Below are 20,911 nucleotides of genomic sequence, written 5' to 3' on the forward strand. Positions count from 1 at the left end.
GTTTCACCATTTGGTCGATTTGCATATTAGCCTTTTATTATATAAGATTTACATATATAAAACAATGTATAGATAGCATAGTCTATTATGTTCTTAAGCTTGAAATATCTTCATACTATATATCTCTTCCTGTAACTTGCTCTTTACGTAATGGTTTTGAGTATTATCTATATTTGGAAATTTATTGGCTTAAATATCACATAGTAGTCTACTTAATAAATAAACCAGTTTATTCATTTTTCTATTGAAGGAAAGTTGTTTTCACTGTTTCACTATTGTTATTCACAATAGCGTAATAAAAATTCTTGGCCCAGACTGGGTGGCTCAGTTGGTTAGAGCATCATCCTGATATACCAAGGTTGCAGGTTCAATCCCCAGTCAGGGCACATACAAGAATCAACCAATGAATGCATAAACAAGTGGAACAACAAATCAATATTTTTCTCTCTCACTCTCTTTCCCTCCCACCTTCCTCTCTCTCTAAAATCAATAAATAAAAATAAAAAATAAAAATAAATTCTTATACATATATACCATAGTTTCTCTAGGGTATGATCTTTAAGAGAAATAATAAAATCATATGGTATAGAAATTTTAAACCTTACAGATCAATTTGATACAACTGAGTAAAGTGGTTGAACCATTTCATTCTCCTACAATTAGAATACAAGAGTTTGTGATCTCATACAACAGTTAGTTCTTAGATTTCGCCAATCTCACGACTGAGAAATAGTATCTTATTTAATTTGCATTTCCCCAATAATTATTTCATCCTCCATAAAGAGACTGAACATTTTTTACATCTATCACATCTATTAGGTATGTTCTTCTTTAAATTGCCTATTCATAATCTTTATCTGTTTTTCCATTTGAGTTGTTTATCTTACTCGTATTAAATTATAAACTTCTCAATATCTCACAGGTAACATTTTCCCCTTAAGTTGTATTAATGTTATATTTAATTTTGAAAATCATCTTAAAACATATAGAAAATTTAGAAAACATAGTAAAAAGAAAGTTGTTTTCCCTGAATCATTTGTGAATAACATATTGACATGATGCCCAACACCTTTGAATGCAATGCTTTAATGCAATGCATTTCCAAAGCCCAAGAACATTCTACTACATAATATTAATATCAGAAACAAGATCAGGGAATTAACGTTAATATTGCCAATGTAACATTTTTAAAAATAAAAGTGATTATTCTTTTTAAAAATATAAAGAATTGATGCTTAAGGTTTCTACATTAAATCACAGTATTCACTCTTTAACAGAAGATAATAAGGGTTTAAAACTCTTTATTCTTTTAACAAAAGGGCGTACATTAGGATTGACAGCATGTGAATAACTGCTTTTATTTTTCCCCCTTATTTTTTTATAACACAAAAGGACTGAGATTAAACTGCTCCTGAAAATTTAAACATTAGATCAACCTTTCTGAGAATAATTGCTGAGAAAAACTGAGTGAAATCTCCTTTGGCAATTTCTGTTCAAAGCACTCCTAAAATAGTCTTAATACAGGTTTATTCAGAGGCTAGTGCTAACTTTCAAAAACCCATTTAAGATATAAATTTTTTTTAGCTCTTTGTATCTAGTATAATTATTTATGAGGTTATGTTTATAGCAAATATAATAATGGCTGCCAATAACAATTTTTTACTGTTAGCCATGTATTAAGAACTCTGTTATTAATTTTACATGTTATTCTTTAGGACAACTCTAAGTAGCTTCTTCAATAGAAAAAGAAAAACTGGAGAGAATACATATAGACACCACTTTGGGGAACTTTTCTGTAGTCTAAGGAAATAAAATGGAGTAGTAAAGCTGAAGAAACAGAATCAAGATAGATTTGTTTGATGGTCATTAAGCTGAAGATACACTAGCATGATTATTTATGATGGAAAAGACATGTACATAAGGGAAAACTGATGAAGTGGCAGAGAGAAGAAATCTACTAAAGCAATGCCCTTGAATGATGGGATCTAACACAAAAGTGGAGTACTTGGTCTTTGCTAGGAGCAGACAGTTCATCCATATTAATAGGAGAGAAGAAGGAATAGAAGGAGAAAAATGCAGAGTTGGGGTTACTTAGATCAGTGAGAGGTACACATAACATGTAGTCTTTCCTATCTATGAAGTGTGTTATATAGATGAATGTCATTATCAGGGGCAATGTAGTGCTACTCCTCTCTACCTTGAGTCTCCCTATCTCTAGTTTTCTTTAGATTTTGTTCTAGTTGTAATGTTCCCAAAAGTTGTGTTTTTTTTTCAGTTTCTATCTTCACCATTATTGCTCCTGAATACCAGAATTATCATAAGGAAAGCCCAAAAAGCTAAGGTAGAGATGGCATTTCCTTAAAAAACTATTTTCTGTCTCAATAAGAAGTATATGTGAGAATAGGGATTTTAGAGAAAAAAATATGTTCCTTTTTTGTTCTTGCATCTGCTTCCTCGGAACTAAATGAAGTCACAGTTTATAGATTTTTATCTAGAAGTTCTGAATATACCAATTGGCCAGTTTAACTCAAAACTGATTACACAAAAATGTTATAAATAAATTCTAAAACATAATTTCTCTCATTTTCTGTCTACTAAAAAATGAGTCACTAAATTACTTTGAAACTTGAGTATTTCATATACTATTCAAAGGACTTCTTGGTTATAAATAAATAAAGAAGTTAAATATAAATCAAATCCTTACCTCTTACTGCTGACTGGGAAGGCTGAGTCAAAACTTTGATGTCTAACGCATTATTGATACTTTCTTCTATAGAGGCACAATATCCATCCACGACACTGGTAATGGTATTCTTCAAAGTTCCAAGATTATGGAAAACCTGAAGAGCTGTTCCGACTTGGGTTGGATTCTTTTAAAAGGTGGGGGGTGGGTAGAGTGGAAATGGATATATAAATAGAAAAAAATATATATATAAATATACTACTTTTAGAGGTACTTGAGCAGTTACTACAATATTTTCCAATTATCAAAGACAAGCACAAAGACAATGCATTTGGAACAAATATTATGTTTAGTTATCATTTATTTCATAAATGACAAAGTTAAATATTCTTTATATTAGGTCAACCCTTTCGCTTTTCCACCTCCTTTAAAGGATAAGATCAGAAGTTTGTTATACTGGTTAGATTATATTTAAAAATTTACCATCAATCCCTATGCAGAGAGCCATCTGGAAGTAACAACAATTCATCAGGATACACCTGACATTAAAACATCTCCAGATACACCAAGTTTTGTACATGGAAAATATTCTCTGACAATTGTAATAGATCTCAAAGCAGACAGACTAAACACATTTGAAAAATACCATGCTAGAAAGAGATCTACTTCTACTGCAAAGGCAGCAATGTTTCCAGACAATGTCTTCTCTTTAAGTGAGGCAGTCAATATTCTAAGAATAATTTTTCTACAAAGTGTCACTGTGACCTTCAACAAATCATTTAACCTTACAGGAAATTACCCAGCTTTATAAATTGTAATATAAAATGCAATGAAGACCATGGAATAAGAGTAGAAAGGATAATTTCATCAGTAGATCAAGATAGACTTCTGCTTCAAAAGCATTTCAGAAGATGGCACAACCACTTAATTTATTAAACTAAAATTATTTCACCTGGTTTGGAAATAAATATGATGTAATTTTTCTTTCTTTTTCAAGGTCTTAGTAACATTACAGAGAGGAAAATAAAATCCCACAAGAACATACTCAGAAAAGAATCATAGTTGTTTAAGATCCCTAAAAAAGCTTGCCAAAACAGGAACACTGTAACCAAAGCAACAGCTGGCACTGAGCTAATGGAACAGATATATCTGTAGACTACTGTAAAGACTGATCCAAGAAACAGCAAGCAATATTCTAGCATTTACTAGGCTATAGGCTAAAATGAAATTAGCTTTGTGAGCATAAATACAGCATTAAGTCAAAAGTTTGACAGGATTTTAAAGAGCTTAACATCACTGAAATTAGAAATGCAGAGGTAGAATTTGACTTAACTGGAAATAAAATGCAAAAATTACATAAATGTACAAGACCAGGATTCCACGGTAGATGATATATTAAAAGTCTGAGACCTGGCTGGGACGGCTCAGTTGGTTGGAGCATCGTCCGTGCTCCGAAGGATCACGGGTTGATTCCCGGTCAGGGCACATTCCTGGGTCGTGGGTTCAGTCCCAGGTCAGGTGTGTGCAGGAGGCAATCGATAGATGTTTCTCTTTCACATTGATGTTGCTCTCTGTCTCTCTCCCTCTCCTTTCCTCTCTCTCTAAAATCAATTAAAAAGAAAACAAAAATATATCCTTGGGTGAGGATTAAAAAACAATTCTGAAATGATTGTATAATCCTTGTATCACAAACGCTAACAATCACATTTTACTTTTTCTCCTAACAAAATATTTCTTTAGCAGTTAAATTATTTTTCTTTAGGTTTCATATATAAGAAAAGAAATACATGCTGAAGAAAGCAAAATGACAAATATATAAATTTTGCTGATGCTATTCTGCTGTTATAGTCCATGCAACATTCCACAAAAATGACTTGGTTTACAAAGCTTTATGCACTAATATAAAGTCTGAGTTGATTTCAACTGATTTTAACTGGAAAGACAAGCAAAGATTAAGAAATTTTACTTCCAAAATAAGGTACTTATTACTTCTGAAAAAAAATATTACAGTATTTCCTGAAAGTTTGCTGCCACTTCATATTCAATTAAAACAAACAACAAGGAACTCTAGAGTCAAATAAAAAAGATGGGGGACGTGGGGAAGGAGAGGCAGAAATTATCAACAGTCCCCCAGTTGGCTTCCCCCAAGACAGAGGTGTTATAGTGACAAACAAAAATTCAAAGAACAGTTATCTCTCACAGTTTAGATAATCCTTACTGCTAAAAAAAAAAAAAGAAAGAAAGAAAAAGAAAAAAGAAAAGAAAAAGAAAGCATAAGAAGGATACAGATTTTTAACAAAAAGCAGGTTAATTCTTTAAACCACTCTCAGTAGAATATATATTAAATAAAATTAGGCTGACTTTCAGGTGAATTTTAAGACTAAAAAGCACAGCCCCTAATGATGCACAATAATTGAGGGAGTTTAAAATCCAAATATTTTGTTTATCAAGAGTGGTATTAATAAACTCACAACACCTTATACATAACAGGCAAATTTCAGGACAAAATATTTAAGACTATAATATCTGTGTGCATACATCACAATATGATACATACATGGCAGGCCTAAAACACTGAAAACTTAATGAAGCTGCATGGGAGATTACATGTAGTAAAAGAAGAAAGAATCACATTAAATAATGTAATTTAAAAGCAAGAATTATATTAGCTACCTTGGTTTCGATTCAGAGCTCACCAGTGGCTTTTCTGATTCAGGAACATGAAGCTATTAATGCTTGATATGTACTTCTCAGCTAACCTAATGTGATTATTTCAGAACCTGTTAACAATCAGCAGTCAACAGTACATAACCCAAATGAAATTAAGAGACTAAGCAGGATATTTAATAGCATAATATGATCTTATCAACCAAAAATCAGCTTTACTCTAGTTCATTTTAAAGAGAAGCAGAAAAAAATGAAGAGCTGTAGTAAGGCTAGGAGAAAAGGAGAGAGAAAAAAGGAAGAAGAGGATAATTAAGAAAGTGAACATGGTTTGGAAGAAGAAGGGTCTACAGAAAAGAAGTGATAACACAGAGAGACCCTAAGAAAACGGAGAAGACAGCAAAGGAAAAATCAATATGGAGGGGGAAAAGGATTATATTAACTTCCAAATTTCTTTTTTTTTTAATCCTCACCTAAGGATATGGTGGGGGTCTTTTTTTCTCAATTGATTTTTAGAGAGAGGAAGGGTGTGGGGATGGTGAGAGAGAAAGAAAAAGAGAGAGAGGAAGAGAGAGAGAAACATCGATGTGAGAGAGAAACATCAACTGGTTGCCTCCCATACTCGTCCAAAGCGGGGATTGAACTTGAAACCTAGGTATGTGCCCTTACCTGAAATCGAACCCTCAACCTTTTGTTGTATGGGATCTCATCATATTGGGTAATATTAGGTAATATTTCAAGGACACCAAAATGTGTTCAATAATAAAATGAATTTTATAGGACAATGAAACTAATCATGAAACATTAAGTCAAGCCCCAAATCTTAATCTTTTAATATAAAATTTTGAGTTAAATACATACACATGGCTTATTTTTAAAATTCTAGTCATTCCATGCTTTACCAAAAATATTACAACAAGAATAACTAGTTAATCCCCTATTGTTTCTTATTAGTAAAAACCTAATTTTCTTCAGAGGTGAAAATGTGCACTGCCCCAGGCAATGGCTCATGAATAGCCTAAGCCAGTGGTCGGCAAACTGCAGCTGGCGAGCCACATGCGGCTCTTTGCGTGTGGCTCTTCCACAAAATACCACGTGCGGGCGCAAACGTACAGTGCGATTGAAACTTTGTGGCCCATGCGCAGAAGTCGATATTTTGTGGAAGAGCCAGACTCAAGGGGCCAAAGAGCCGCATGTGGCTCGCAAGCCGCAGTTTGCCGACCACTGGCCTAAGCCAATGTTGACAATTCTGCTCATTTTTGCTACATACTTGCTTTCACAGTCCTCCTGACAACTGGGGTGACACTATGACCCACATGTGGCCCATGAGACATAAGGACAGCTCTGTTGACAATTTTAGAAAAGGTTTTTGTAACACGCCTTCTGGCTGTCCCCTGGCACAGCCCCATCTCCACACCTTGAATATGAACATAATATCTAGGGGTGCGACAGTTATCTGGTGACTATGACATGACAAGTTAAGAGGACACTAAAGATGACAGAGTGGAAAGAAAGACTGAATCCTTGTTGAATAGCTGGAACAATGTTGCCACCACCCACATCTAAATATCTACTTGGTTAAGCCACTGTTAGTCTAGCTTCTTGCTACAACTCTAGCAGTCTCATCCAGCACCAAACTGATTGAAATACAATATGTAAAAATTCATGAGTCCATAACAATACTTTTAAAAAATGAAAGAAAAACAAAAGAGAAAAAATAATGCCTCATTTGCTACTACTGGATGTGACTATTATATCAACTCATTACTCTGTAAATTGGTAATGAAAGTGCGAAATTTATTCATTCATTCATTCATTTATTTATATTTATCGTATTTTTTTCCATCACCATTTATCCTCTCTATGCTCTCTTCTACCTCCACCCATCCCTCTCCCGACTCAATCACCACATTGTTGTCCATGTCCATAAGTTCTTTTTTCTCTCTCAATCCCTCCACCATCACCCCAACACCCACCCCCCCACACACACACAACCAGAACTGTCTGCCTGTTCTCTAACTATGGGTCTCTCTCTATTTTGCTTGGTAGTTCAGTTTGTTCATTAAATTCCACATATGAGTGAAATCATATGGTACTTGTCTTTCTCTGACTGGCTTATTTCACTTAGCATATGTTCTCCAAGTGCATGCATGCCATCACAAAGGGTAAAAATTTCCTCCTTTTCATGGCAGTGTAGTATTTCATTGTATAAATGTACCACAGCTTTTTTATCCATTCATCTATGATGGATACTTGGGCTGCTTCCAAATCTTGACTATTATAAATTATTTAAACTCTCAGCATCCTCATTTTTGATATAGAAATAATACCTGCAATGAACACAGAGGTACATATATTCTTTTGAATTAGTGTTTACTAGGGTTTATTTCTGGGCTCTCTATTCTATTCCATTGATCTATATGTCTGTTTTTATGCCAGTACCATGCTGTTTTGATTACTGTGGCCTTGTAGTATAGTTTGATATGATTCCTCCAATTTTGTTCTTCTTTCTCAAGATCCCTGTTGCTATTTGGGGTCTTTTGTGGTCCCAAAATTTTGAAATAATTGTTCTAGTTCTGTGTAATACAACACTGGTATCTTGATAGGAATTGCATTTAATCTGTAGATTGCTTTGGGTAGTATAAACATTTTAATGAAAGTGCAAATTTTAATATTTATCCATAATTTTTTAAAAACTGCATTCAGGGTAACCAAGTATCCTTAGTTGATGAGTGAAAATTACTTTTTACAAAAGAATCACAGCTAATGATTAGAGGAATAATAAAAATTGAAAATCACTCTTTTTATGATCTCTGATAAAAAATAACGTAAAATAAAATAGATGGATGAAAAAGGAGAAAGGGTTAAGAAGTACAAATTGATAGATAAACAACATCATGGAGATGTAAAGTACAGCCTAGAGAATATAGTCAATAATCCTACCTAATAAAAGAGAAACATGGTAATTAGCGTATGACCTGCTACCCTTCCCATTGGTTAATCAGAGAGACATGCAAATTAACTGCCAGCCAAGATGGCAGCCAGCAGCAGGGCAGCTTGAAACTAACATGAGGCTTCAGAGACGGAGGACTCCAACGTTCCCCGCCTGCCTTGCCGGCCTCTGAGCTTGCAGTTTAAGAAACATTATAACAAATATAGAAGCTAAACAAAACCCCAGAAACCTGCTTTCAGCAAGCCCTGGATCTCAGAGCTGGAGTTGATACAGAGTTTCGATTATAGAACGCAAACAAACCAGATACCTTCTTTCAGCAGCAGAGGCCTCAGAGCTGGAGCCAGAGCTAAAGCTGGCCCAGAATAAAAAAAAGAAAAAAGAAAAAAAGGAGCAGTTGGGAGCTTCAGTCAGCCTGAAAACAGCCCTCAGCCCTTCACCCAGACTAGCCAGGCACTCCAGTGGGGACCCCTACTCTGAAGGGTGTGTGACCAGCTGCAAACAGCCATCATCCCCTCACCCAGGCTGGCCAGGCACCCCAGTGGGGACCCCCACCCTGATCCAGGACACCCTTCAGGGCAAACCAGCCAGCCCCACCCATGCACCAGGCCTCTATCCTATATAGTAAAAGGGTAATATGCCTCCCAGCACCGGGATCAGCGGAGCCGCGAGGCCTCCCGGCACCGGGATCAGAGTGACAGGGGGCAGCGCCCAAACCCCCTGATCACCCTGTGGCTCTGTGTGTGACAGGGGGCGGGGCCACAACCTCCCTATCCACCTGCTCTGTTCGTGACAGGGGAAGGCGCCCCAACCCCCTGATCAGCCCTGCTCTGTGCCTGATGGGGGGGAGCTCCCCAACCCCCTGATCGCCCTGCGGCTCTGTGTGTGACAGTGTGCGGCGCCCCAACCCCCTGATCGGCCCTGCTCTGTGTGTGACAAGGTGCAGCGCCCCAACCCTCCCCCCCGCATGGGCCCTGCTCTGTGTGACGGGGTAGAGCCATAACCTCCCCATCAGCCCTGCCCTGAGTGTGAGAGTGGCGGCGCCCCAACCCCCTGATTGGCCCTGCTCTGTGGGTGATAGAGGGTGGCGCCCCAACCTCCTGATCCGCCCTGCCCTGAGTGTGACAGGGGGCAGTGCCCCAACTTCCCTATCGGCCCTACTCTGTGAATGACAGGGGGGAGCTCCCCAACCCCCTGATCGGCCCTGCTCTGTGCATGACAGGGTACGGAGCCCCAACCCCCCTGATGGGCCCTGCTCTGTGCGTGACAGGTGGTGGCGCACGCAACCTCCCCATCGACCCTGCCTTGAGTGTGACAGGAGGCGGTGCCCCAACCCCCCAATCGGCCCTACCCTGAGCGTGACTGAGGGTGGCATCAAAACCTCCCAATCTGCCCTGCTCTGTGCATGACAGGGGGCGGTGCCTCAACTCCCCGATCGGCCCTGCTCTGAGCCCAACCAGGGGCTGCACCTAGGGATTGGGCCTGCCCTCTACCACCCGGGAGCAGGCCTAAGCCAGCAGGTCGTTATCTCCTGAGGGGTCCCAGACTGCGAGAGGGCACAGGCCGGGCTGAGGGACCCCCGTCCCCGCCGAGTGCACAAATTTTTGTGCACCGGGCCTCTAGTATTCTAATAAGTATGCATGATGTCAGATGGGTACTAGATTTATTGGGGAGATCACTTTGTAAGTTATATAAATGTCTAACCATTGGGTTGTACACCTGAAACTAATATAATATTGTACATCAACTCTAATTTAAAACATAAATAATTAAAATGGGAAAAATTATTTAAACTCTCAACATCCTCATTTTTGATATAGAAATAATAACAACAACCTTACTGGGCTGCTGAAAGGCTGAAATGAATAGCAGTGCTTTGAGCAAAGCAAGCATATTCCTTTGTTGAACACTCCCCAGTACAGCCTCCAGAGGTAGATTGTTGCCATATCTGGGTTTCCATTAACCTCCTAACACCTCTCAATCCAGATATTAACTATCATTTACATATACACATTACATAAAAATATTCTTTGTAGTAGAGGCCCAGGGTCCCTAGCAGCTGCCAGCTGCCAGCTGGGTACTTCCTCCCTTCCCCCGGCTGCCTGCCACCACCAGGGGTCTCCCTTCCTTCCCCTGGTCCTGCCCCCTGGTTGAACTCCCGAAGGAACTCCTGGTCAAGTGGACAATTTGCATACTATGCTTTTATTGTATAGGATTATATACATTTTATGTTATAAATCTTAGAGAATCTATTTTTAGAATTAAATAATTATACCAAATAACTTTTCCCTATACTTACTTTATGCTCTATTCTCCAAATCAAATTATAGTTCTTCAGTGATAAAATGAAAACATATTACTTTTGTAATTGCAAAGTTAAATGTTAATCTGTATTATGACATATTTTCCACATTAAGAAGGCGATAGATATTTTTATTACCTGAGTCTCCACACCCTGCTCCAGGAGGCGCTTAGCTTGATTTTCCACTTCAAGTCGAGCTCTTGCAATAAAAAGTAGATCATTTTCTATTACTTCAATTCCAGAAAGATCTATTCCTTGAGAAAGATAATCTATTTAAAAAAACACACACATTTGAATATTTCAATGTCAGGTACATATCAAAATATCAAAGCGTCATGTCTAACTTGTTCTAAGTACTATGAATTTGCTGCGGCACACTACTCCATTTCAAAATCTGTATTCTAAAATATATGTATTTTTAAAAATATCCAAACCTTTTCTGCTCAATAAATAACTTTATTCCAGAGCCAAAGGTTCCAAATAAGGGAGTTAGTAAAGCAAGAGTAGAAATTATGATTATCATAAATTCAAAGTAATGTGAACAGATTATATAAAAAGTAGTGTCAAATTTATCTTAATGCAAGTAAATAACCTGATGATCTTTAAAAATTTTCAATTTGCAAGACTGCTTTAAAAAAGTACTCTATAAAAAGATAGCATTTGAAATAAATGTCCAACATTTGGAGAATGATTAACAAATTATGAAAAAAACTTAGCATGCTTCCTGTTTACAGGATTCGTGTAGTTCTAATAGTTACTTATACTAAAAAAAATTTCATATTACTGAGTGAAAAAAATTACAAAGAGAACTTAATGCTATATACTATAAACTTTATTTATAGTATTTATACAAAGCAAGAAGTCTGAAAATAAATATACCAAAATGTTCATAAAAATTGTCTCTGCATATTTAGAGTTTGAAATTTTTATTATTAAATTTTTTGGCTTAATCTTAGACATATGTAAGATAACTAAAATGATACAAATAAAGGTTAAGGTTTCATTAAGTATCTTAGACACCATTCTAAAATTCTTATTTTCTACTTTATTAAGATAAATTATTTATAACAAAATTGATTTATATAGAGGACTTTGCTAGGTACTCAATAAAATATCAAATGTGTTTTTCACTGCATTCCCTTAATTAGAATTTTTAAATTTTAAGTCATTAAAATAATCCCTAACTCCTACATATCATCCGATCTTATTTAAACTGGGTCACAATTACTACCTAGGTCAGTGATGGCGAACCTATGACACGCGTGTCAGAGGTGACACACAAACTCATTTTTTTGGTTGATTTTTCTTTGATAAATGGCATTTAAATATATAAAATAAATATAAAAAATATAAGTCTTTGTTTTACTATGGTTGCAAATACCAAAAAATTTCTATATGGGACATGGCACCAGAGTTAAGTTAGGGTTTTTCAAAATGCTGACAGACAGAGCTCAAAAGGTTCACCATCACTGACTAGGTGAAACTACATTAAAGCATCCGTATAATACAAACTGCTTAGCAGCACTTGAATGTCTGCTGATTGAACACCTTATAGTTAGTTCTACCCAAGAGGACAAAAGGAAATGACATAGTAGTTATTGTTAACTGTACTTTAACCATGACAATTTTTTTAAAAAATGTATATATCTAAAGGGACATCTGCCTTACCACAGTGGAAAGAAAATACCTATAAATCATTTGGGTTCATAATTTACTCTCTAGATGATCATAGTTAAGTGATATAGTTTCATTTGGCCTCATTTTTTAAAATCTATAGTGCCAATAATTTAAAAATCATGCCCTACACAGGCACTAAATATTAAATGTCAACTGTAATTGAAAAATAAAATTTAAAAAATTTTAAAATAAATTTATGCCCTACATAATTCTTAAGATTATCATTAGAATAAAAATAAATTAATGAATGCCAAAATATTTTATATACTTATCTACTTCCACTAAGTAAATATGGGATGGATTATAATCCATGGAATAATTTTTAAATCTGATATTTAAAATTTTATTTTTCAGAGAATTTTGAGAAAATTCTATTTGACCACAGTGTGGTAATGATCAGTGAGGAAATGCTATGTATACCCTGAAAACACATACTAGAACACATAGAACCAAACTGGACATACAGTCTATAGAAAATATTATTTTTCTTTGAAGCTGGTTATAAACTTATTTCTTTTCTATTTGTTTCCTATAGAAGAAAAATATCACAATTAAGTAAAAACAAAGAAAGAAAAGCACCATGAGTAAGAGATAGGGATGGTTTCTAACTTTACCTCTACCATATGTTTCTGAATTGTATAAGTCTTACAATCTTTGGTACCAGTTACTTCATTTGAAAATTAAAGATCCAGAATATTTAAACCCTAAGGTATTTTCCAGTTATAAATTCATAGAGATAAGTAAAGCCAAAAGTTGCTTTATTCTTATGAATGCTGACCTATAACTCTGAAGACACTTTAAATCGTTCATTCAACCCATTTATTGAGTATCAATCATTTATAAGTCACAAACACACAGAAATGAATAGGACATAAATTCTGACCACAAGTAGAAAATCTAAAATAGAAAGAAAGCCCTGACCGGTTTGGCTCAGTGGATAGAGCATCGACCTGCAGACTGAAGGGTCCCAGGTTCAATTCTGGTCAAGGGCATGTACCTTGGTCGTGGGCACATCCCCAGTAGGGGGTGTGCAGGAGGCAGCTGATCGCTGTTTCTCTCTCATCGATGTTTCTGACTCTCTATCCCCTTCCCTTCCTCTCTGTAAAAAATCAATAAGATATATTTTTTTAAAAATAAAATAAAATAGAAAGAAAAAGCACAAAGTTAACTTTGAAAGATACATTGAACAATACAATAAAATGTACATTATTCCAGGTGCTATGGGAACAAAAGAAAAAGTAAATGCTATTAATGTCCTCACAGGGTCTATCTAACAAGGGAGAAACAAATATAAATAATTAATCCCAATACTTTTTAAAAATAAAAATGGCACATATCACATGATCTAATCACTTCCCTCTCCCACTTCCTTCCCCTTGCTTATCAACACTATATTTTTAATCATTTACTCTAAGAAATAACCTAAAGACAAGCTAGATTTAGAGTACAAAGGGTTCTGGGGGCTGTGGGGGGGAGGGGTCATATTATTTTCTGATTATTCTGCAAACCTGCTTTTCAATGGGTAGGGGGGAAAAACAGAAAACAAATGTAGCAACACCACCTCACCCCCTCTCCACAAGGGGAATGGAGGGATAACACTCAATTTTCCCCTCCTGTTTATCTGTCATACAATCATTATCAGTGTTCAAGTTTTTTTTACATCTGCTCTTTCTCTCTGTGAAACACATCTAGGGATTGGAGCCAAAAACTTCAGATGATAATGGTGATTCCAATAATAAAAACTGTACTTTTTGAAGACCTGGCATGTGGAAGGCATTAAATTAGGCACAAAGTGTGTATTTTTTATTTTAATGTATGCATCTATTATTTATAGTATTTTAAACAACCTTGCTAGAAATATTAACAAATTATGAACAAATTGATTCTGATGGCTAGTCTTAAAAGTAATGTAGGGCATGATTTTAATTTTAAAAAATTTTAATTTTCCCTCTTCCACCTCCATCTATCCCCTCCCCCAAAATCACCACACTGTTTATCCTAAGTGTTTTTGCACATAATAACAGAGTTCAATATACATGTTGCAAAAACAAACAAAAATGAAACAGAAAAAGCTCTAGTTACAGCTAGATATTTATGTCCTTTTTTCAATAATTGATAGATAAGGCACACAGAAAATCAGTGAGGATATCTATAAAGAATATCTATAGCCATGACCAAATTTTTATAATTGGTAGATGTAGGTATGGGTAAAGAGTATTTATTCACTTTATTATTTGTTTTCAATTTTTCTCTAGTATAACATTTTTCAAAATAATAAGAGGGAAAATCCACTGAAGTACAGAGAATATAATACATGAAATATAGTTTTTATACATTTTTATCATTGATTGATTTTTACAGAAAGAGGGAGGGAGGGATGGAGGGGCGGAGGGTCAGAGGGAGGGAAATATCGATCAGTTGTTCCACCCACTCATTGGTTCGACCAGAGATCGAACTCATAACCTTGGTGTAGTGAGAGGATGCTCCAAACAACTGAGCTACCCTGCCAGGGCATAAATACAGTCTTTTTATTCTGGTAACATCAGGTATTGTTAGTACCTTAAAAAGTCCTATTATTTCCAAATACTGACTTAAATAAAAGTCAACCTCTATACATAGAACTTAAAGAAATGTTATTTCAATCAGTAAATGTGGGTTTTCTTTAACATTGTATTATAAAAATTTCATAAAAGAATATAAAATGGTCAAATGAGACCACAGTACCCTATTACTGAGTTTCAACAACTCTCATCATTTACCAATCCTATTTTGTTTATACCCCAAACTCCACTGTTTGTTTGTTTTGCTGAAGCTTTTTAAAGTAAGTCTCAGAAATCAGATTTATTACCGCCATATACACTTTAGCATAAGCATTAAAATATCAGGTGAAAAAAGAATCATCAAGGAGAATATGTCAAGTGAAAAAACACAAGTGTGCTACAAAAATAGCTGTTTTATGGTTAAGTTGAAAAATTAAGCATAAGGAAATGAGAGAAAACATTCCTAGGATAAAATAAAATTTAAGACAGCAAAATATGCCAGGCTCCAAACCATGTTGGCAATGCAAAAATAACTGATCACACACGCACACACTTAAAATGGAACCATCCAATCCAATCTAAGGATATTGAAACTAATAATGATAACATGAGTATAGTACTGAAGGCAAGGACATATACTAAAAGGCAATGGTGTTGGTGTAACATTTTAGTTAACCAAGGACTCCCTCCCCCCCCCCACCCCCACGGCCACACACACACAAAAGGTATTCAACATAGTACTGGAAGTCCTAGCGAGAAGAATTACGTAGGAAAGGAATAAAAGACATCTAAATTGGAAATAAATAAATAAAATTAGTTCTGCTCACAGACATATGATCGTATATAAAAAAACCACTAAAGATTCCACACACAAAAGAAATGTTAAAAATAATAAATGAATTCAGGAAAGCTGCAGGATACAGAATTAACAAATAAAAATCACTGCCTTTCTATACAATCACAATGAACAATCTGAAAAGGAAATTAAGAAAACAATCCCATTTACAATAAATAGCATCAAAAAGAATAAAATACTTAGGAATTAACTTAACCAAGAAGACAAAAGACTTGTACTCTGAAAACTAAAGAACACTGCAGAAAGAAATTAAAGATGACACAAAGAAATGGAAAGATATCTGATGTTCATGGATTAGAAGAATGAAATAGTTAAGATAAAATATTACTCAAAGTGATCTACAGATTTAATGCAATCCCTAATGAAAATCCCAATGGCATTTTTTGCAGAAATAGAAAAGGTCATCTTAAAATTCATATGGAATCTCCTGGATAGCCAAAACAATATTGAAAAAAAAGAACAAAATTGAAGGTCTCATACTTCCTGATTTCAAAAAAAACTTATTACAAAGCTACAGTAATAAAAACTATGATGCTGGCATAAAGACAGATATATAAACCAGTGGAATAAAACAGAGAGCACAAAATAAACCTTTGCATATATGGTCAAATGATTTTTATCAAGATTAGGGTACCAAGACCATCAAATAAGAAAGGATAGTGTTTTCAACAAATAGAATTAGGAGCACAGAATATCTACATGCAGATGAATGAAGTTGGGCCCTCACCTTATGCCACATACAAAAACTAGAGGCCCAGTGCATGAAATTCATGCACTGGTAGGGTCCCTAGGCCTGGCTGGCGATCAGGGCCAATCAGGTTCCCCGCTCCTCCTTCCCTCACTCCCTCAGCACCCTGCCACTGCTGCTGGTCGCCAGCTATGTTCCATGCCGCCTCCTGGTGGTCAGCACACATCATAGCCAGTGATTGAACTCCCAATCTCCGAAACTCCCGAGGGGACAATTTGCCTATTAGCCTTTTATTAAATACGATTATCTCAAGCCCTGGCCTATGTGGCTCAGTTGTTTGAGCATTGCCCCATGCCAGTTTGATTCTTGTCCAGGGCACATACCCAGGTTATCTGTTCGATCCCTAGTTGGGGTGCATATGGGAGGTAACCAATTGATCGATGTTTCTCTCTTTTCCTTCCTCTGTCTCTAAAATCAATAAAAACATATTTTTAAAAAAGAAACTGGAAATAGATTTTAAAAAACAATGATCTTAAAATGGATTAAAGGCCTAAATAAAAGAAAGAGCTAAAAGTATAAAAATTTTCAGGAAAAAAAAACACACACACACCATAAAATAAAACTTCATGACTGGATTGGACAATGATTTCTTGGATATGACTTCAAATACATAGGCAATGGAAGTAAAATTGACAAAACTGGACTACATGAAATTGAAAACTCCTATGCATCAAAGTATACAGTGGAATAAAGTGAAAAGGCAACCTACAGAATGGGAGAAAACATTTGCAAATCATATATGCAAAAAGGGGTTATTATTCAGAATATGTAAAGAACTCCTAAAACTCAACAACAATAACAACAACAAAAAAAAACCACACAAAACAACACAAATAACTCAATTTTAAAATGGGTAAAGCACTTGAGTAGACAGTTCTTCAAAGGTGAAACACAAATGGCCAACAAGCATATGGAAAGATGTTCAACATCATTAATCACTAGAGAAATGCAAAATCAAACCATGAGCTAGCACCTCACACCAATTAAGATGGTCACTATAAAATAAAATAGTGTTGGAGAGGATGTGGAGAAATTGGAACCCTTAGGCACTGGGGTAGGAATGTAAAATGGTACTGCTGCTATAGAAAACACCATGGGAATTCCACACAAAAATTAAAATAGAATTGCCATATGATCTGGCAATCCCATTTCTGGTCATACACTCAAAAGAACGGAAAACACAATCTTGAAGCCCTGGCCAGTGTGGGTCAATGGTTACAACATCAGCCCACATATTGAAGCATTGTGGGTTCAATTCCTGGTCAAGGGCATGTACTGGGGTTGCAGGTTCAATCTCTGTCCCAGGTCAGGGAGCATGTGTTTCTCTCACATGGATGTTTGTTTCTTTTTCTCTCTTCTCCCCCTTCCTCCCTTCCACTCTCTCTAAAAAATCAATGGAAACAATATCCTCTGGTAAGGATTAGCCAAAAAAAAAAAGAAAGAAAGAAAGAAAAGAAAAGAAGAAGAGGAAGAAAATACAATCTTGAAGAGATATTTGCAAACCCATGTCCACCATAGCATTATTCACAATAGCCAAGAGATGGAATCAACCCAAATATCCACTGACAGATGACTAGATAAGGAAAATGTGGTGTGTACATAGAACAGAATACTATTCAGTCATAAAAAAGGAAATCCTATTACATGCTACAACATGGAGGTAACTTGAAGACATTATGCTAAGTGAAATAAGCCAGCCACAAAATGACAAATACTGTATAATTTCACTTATATAAGGTATCTAAAGTAGTCAAACTCATAAAAACACAGTGGTTGCCAGGCACTGGGGGAGATGAAAATGAGAAGTTGCTGTCCATTTGAGTACAGTTTTAGTTTGTACAATCCTGTAAACACAGTGAACACTATGACACTATAAACTTAAAAATGGATAAGATTGTAACTATTATGTATGTTTTTACCACAACTTAAAAAAAAAAGTGCTGAAGAGAATATGGAAAAACTGGAAACCTTGTGCATTGCTGGTGGAACTATAAAATGGGGCAGCATCTGTGGAAAACAGTTGGGCAGTTCGCCAAAAGATTAAACACAGGATTACCATGTGATTCACCAAATTTTAAATTAGTATATACCCAAAAGATTTGAAAGCATGAACCTGAACAGATATTTGTACACTGATGTTCAGAGCGGCATTATTCACAATAAAGGATGGAAGCAACCCAAGTGTTCATCAAAAGATTAATGGATAAAAAAAATGTGGTTTAAATGTATAATGGGCTATTATTCAGCCTTAAAAAGGAAATTCTGACATATGCTTCAAGGTGGATGAACCAGGAAGACATTATACTAAGTGAAATAAATAAGCCAGTCACAAAAGGACAAGTATTGTATAATTCCACACATATTAGGTATCTGGGGTAGTCAAATTCATAGAGACAGAAAGTAAAGTGGGGGAGGAGGGAGCAGGGAGAATTGACAGTGTTGAATGGGTAGAGTTTCAGGTTGGGGAGATGAAAGGTTTCTCAAGAGTGATGGTGGTAATGGTTGAACAACTATGTAAAAGTACTTAATGCCATAAGTGCTATACACTTAAAAATGGTTAAACTGGCAAATGTTGTATGTATATCTACACACACACACACAGAGAAAGAAAAAATACCTTTCTTTCCTTTTTCTGTGTGTGTGAAAGTGGTTTATTTGAGAAATGCAAGAAAGATGAGTAAGGGAGCAGGGGAGCAAAATCAATAAAAAAGGACTTAAGGAAGGATATTTTATCAAGCCAGCTCCATTGTAGGTGACTAGAGCTGAATGTCCCAGAGACACTTTGGGAAACAGTGCAGAGCCCATACCTGAGTTACCCACCAGGGAGCAAGGGAGCTGGGGTATGTGTCCCCCAGTACCTGTCAGCAGTGGTGAGGACTGCTCCCTGGCACTTGTGTCCCACTGCTCGAAGGCACGGTGGTCTTCCATGGCTAACGGCAGTTAATGGAAGGCCTTGCTGGGGATGTGTGCTGGGGACTGGCAATGTCTGCTACATGCAGAAACCAGCCTGCAGTGCTCCAGAAGGAAAGTCAGTGAGTGTGGCACATAAAGCCTGTGGGGACATCTGAGAGGAAGAGAGGGACCCAAATTTTTCTATTTTAAAGTTAATATTAGTATTAAACTTATATTGCTTAAGCTTTTAGATATTGTTTATTTTTGTTTGCAAGGGAGGTTGAATGAGAGTATAATGAAAATGGGTTGTACTTTACCAGAATCTGAAAAACTGGGCGAAAGAGAAAGTGCTGGGCCAAAATGATATTTTTAAAATGAGATAGGCTGGGGAAAAGGAGGAGAGGACAAGAGGAGGAGGAAGAGCAGAAGGAAGAGGAGGAGAAGGAGAGTCAGTATCCAAGTTTCATAAAGTGAACTGCAAAGGGAGAGGTTATGGACAAGGGACAAGGAAAGAGGCCGATGTGTCTGCTGGGAACGAGCTCGGTCTCTAGCTCTCTGAGCTCAAATTTGTATTTGCAGCCTCAACCTCCCCCATGAATTCCATATCTTACATGTCATCTCCTCTTGGACAGCTTAACAGGCAACTCAGACCTAGCTGGTTTGGCTCAGTGGATAGAGCATCAGCCTGTGGACTGAAGGGTCCCAGGTTCGATTCCGGTCATGGGCACATGCCTGGGTTACAGGCTCGATCCCCAGTAGGGGGCGTGCAGGAGGCAGCCAGTCAATGATTCTCTCTCATCATTGATGTTTCTACCTCTCTCTCCCTCTCCCTTCTTCTCTGAAATCAATTTTTTAAAAAGTATCTCTAATTTAATATAGCCAAAACTAATTATTTCCTGCATAAACCTTCTCCTCCCTCAGTACTGTCTGTATTAGTAAACAGTACCATATATGTATTTATTTGTCAAATTACACCATAAAATGTTTTTGTAATCTCATTGAGAACAGAAATTTGGCTATTTTATCCCTAATGCTTACTGCGATATCTAGGACATAGGAGAACATCTATAAATACTTGTTTGAAATAATTATCAGAAAATTAAATCTGTCTTAATTCTTTTTTAAAACTTTTTTTTAATATATATTTTATTGATTTTTTACAGAGAGGAAGGGAGAGGGATAGAGAGTTAGAAACATAGATGAGAGAGAAACATCGATCAGTTGCCTCCTGCACATCCCCTACTGAGAATGTGCCCGCAACCAAGGTACATGCCCCCAACTGGAATCGAACCTGGGACCCTTCAGTCCGCAGGCCGATGCTCTATCCACTAAGCCAACCCGGTTAGGGCAAATCTGTCTTAATTCTAACCTTTTCTGCAGAAATCAATAAGAGAATTAAAACTTCTAATAGCTATATAAGACAGTCTAGTTTTAGTCCTTCCTCCAGATGAAGAAAAAAAAAAAAAGCAAAGAAGAGTATGTATATTAGTGTACTCAGTAAGGAGCAGAAAGAAAAAAAGGGTAGAAAGACAGGGAAGAAAACAGTAGTTTTTTTTATTAATTACACACACACACACACACACACAATGAGCAAATTTA

At 36.3% G+C, this 20,911-nt stretch overlaps 1 protein-coding gene across 1 annotated transcript in view; it reads right to left on the reverse strand.

Moving 5' to 3' along the window:
* COG5 (component of oligomeric golgi complex 5) overlaps nucleotides 1–20,911 on the reverse strand; it is a 196,686-nt gene that overhangs the window by 83,604 nt on the left and 92,171 nt on the right. The window contains exons 7-8 of the mRNA XM_081101799.1: nucleotides 10,738–10,868; nucleotides 2,705–2,870 (exon numbers count right to left, since the gene is read on the reverse strand). Coding sequence (XP_080957925.1) covers nucleotides 2,705–2,870; nucleotides 10,738–10,868 — 297 coding nt within the window. The remainder of the gene's footprint in view (nucleotides 1–2,704; nucleotides 2,871–10,737; nucleotides 10,869–20,911) is intronic.

The sequence above is a fragment of the Myotis nattereri genome, assembly GCF_964212035.1.
Source record: "Myotis nattereri genome assembly, chromosome: 11".
Lineage (NCBI taxonomy): Eukaryota > Metazoa > Chordata > Mammalia > Chiroptera > Vespertilionidae > Myotis > Myotis nattereri.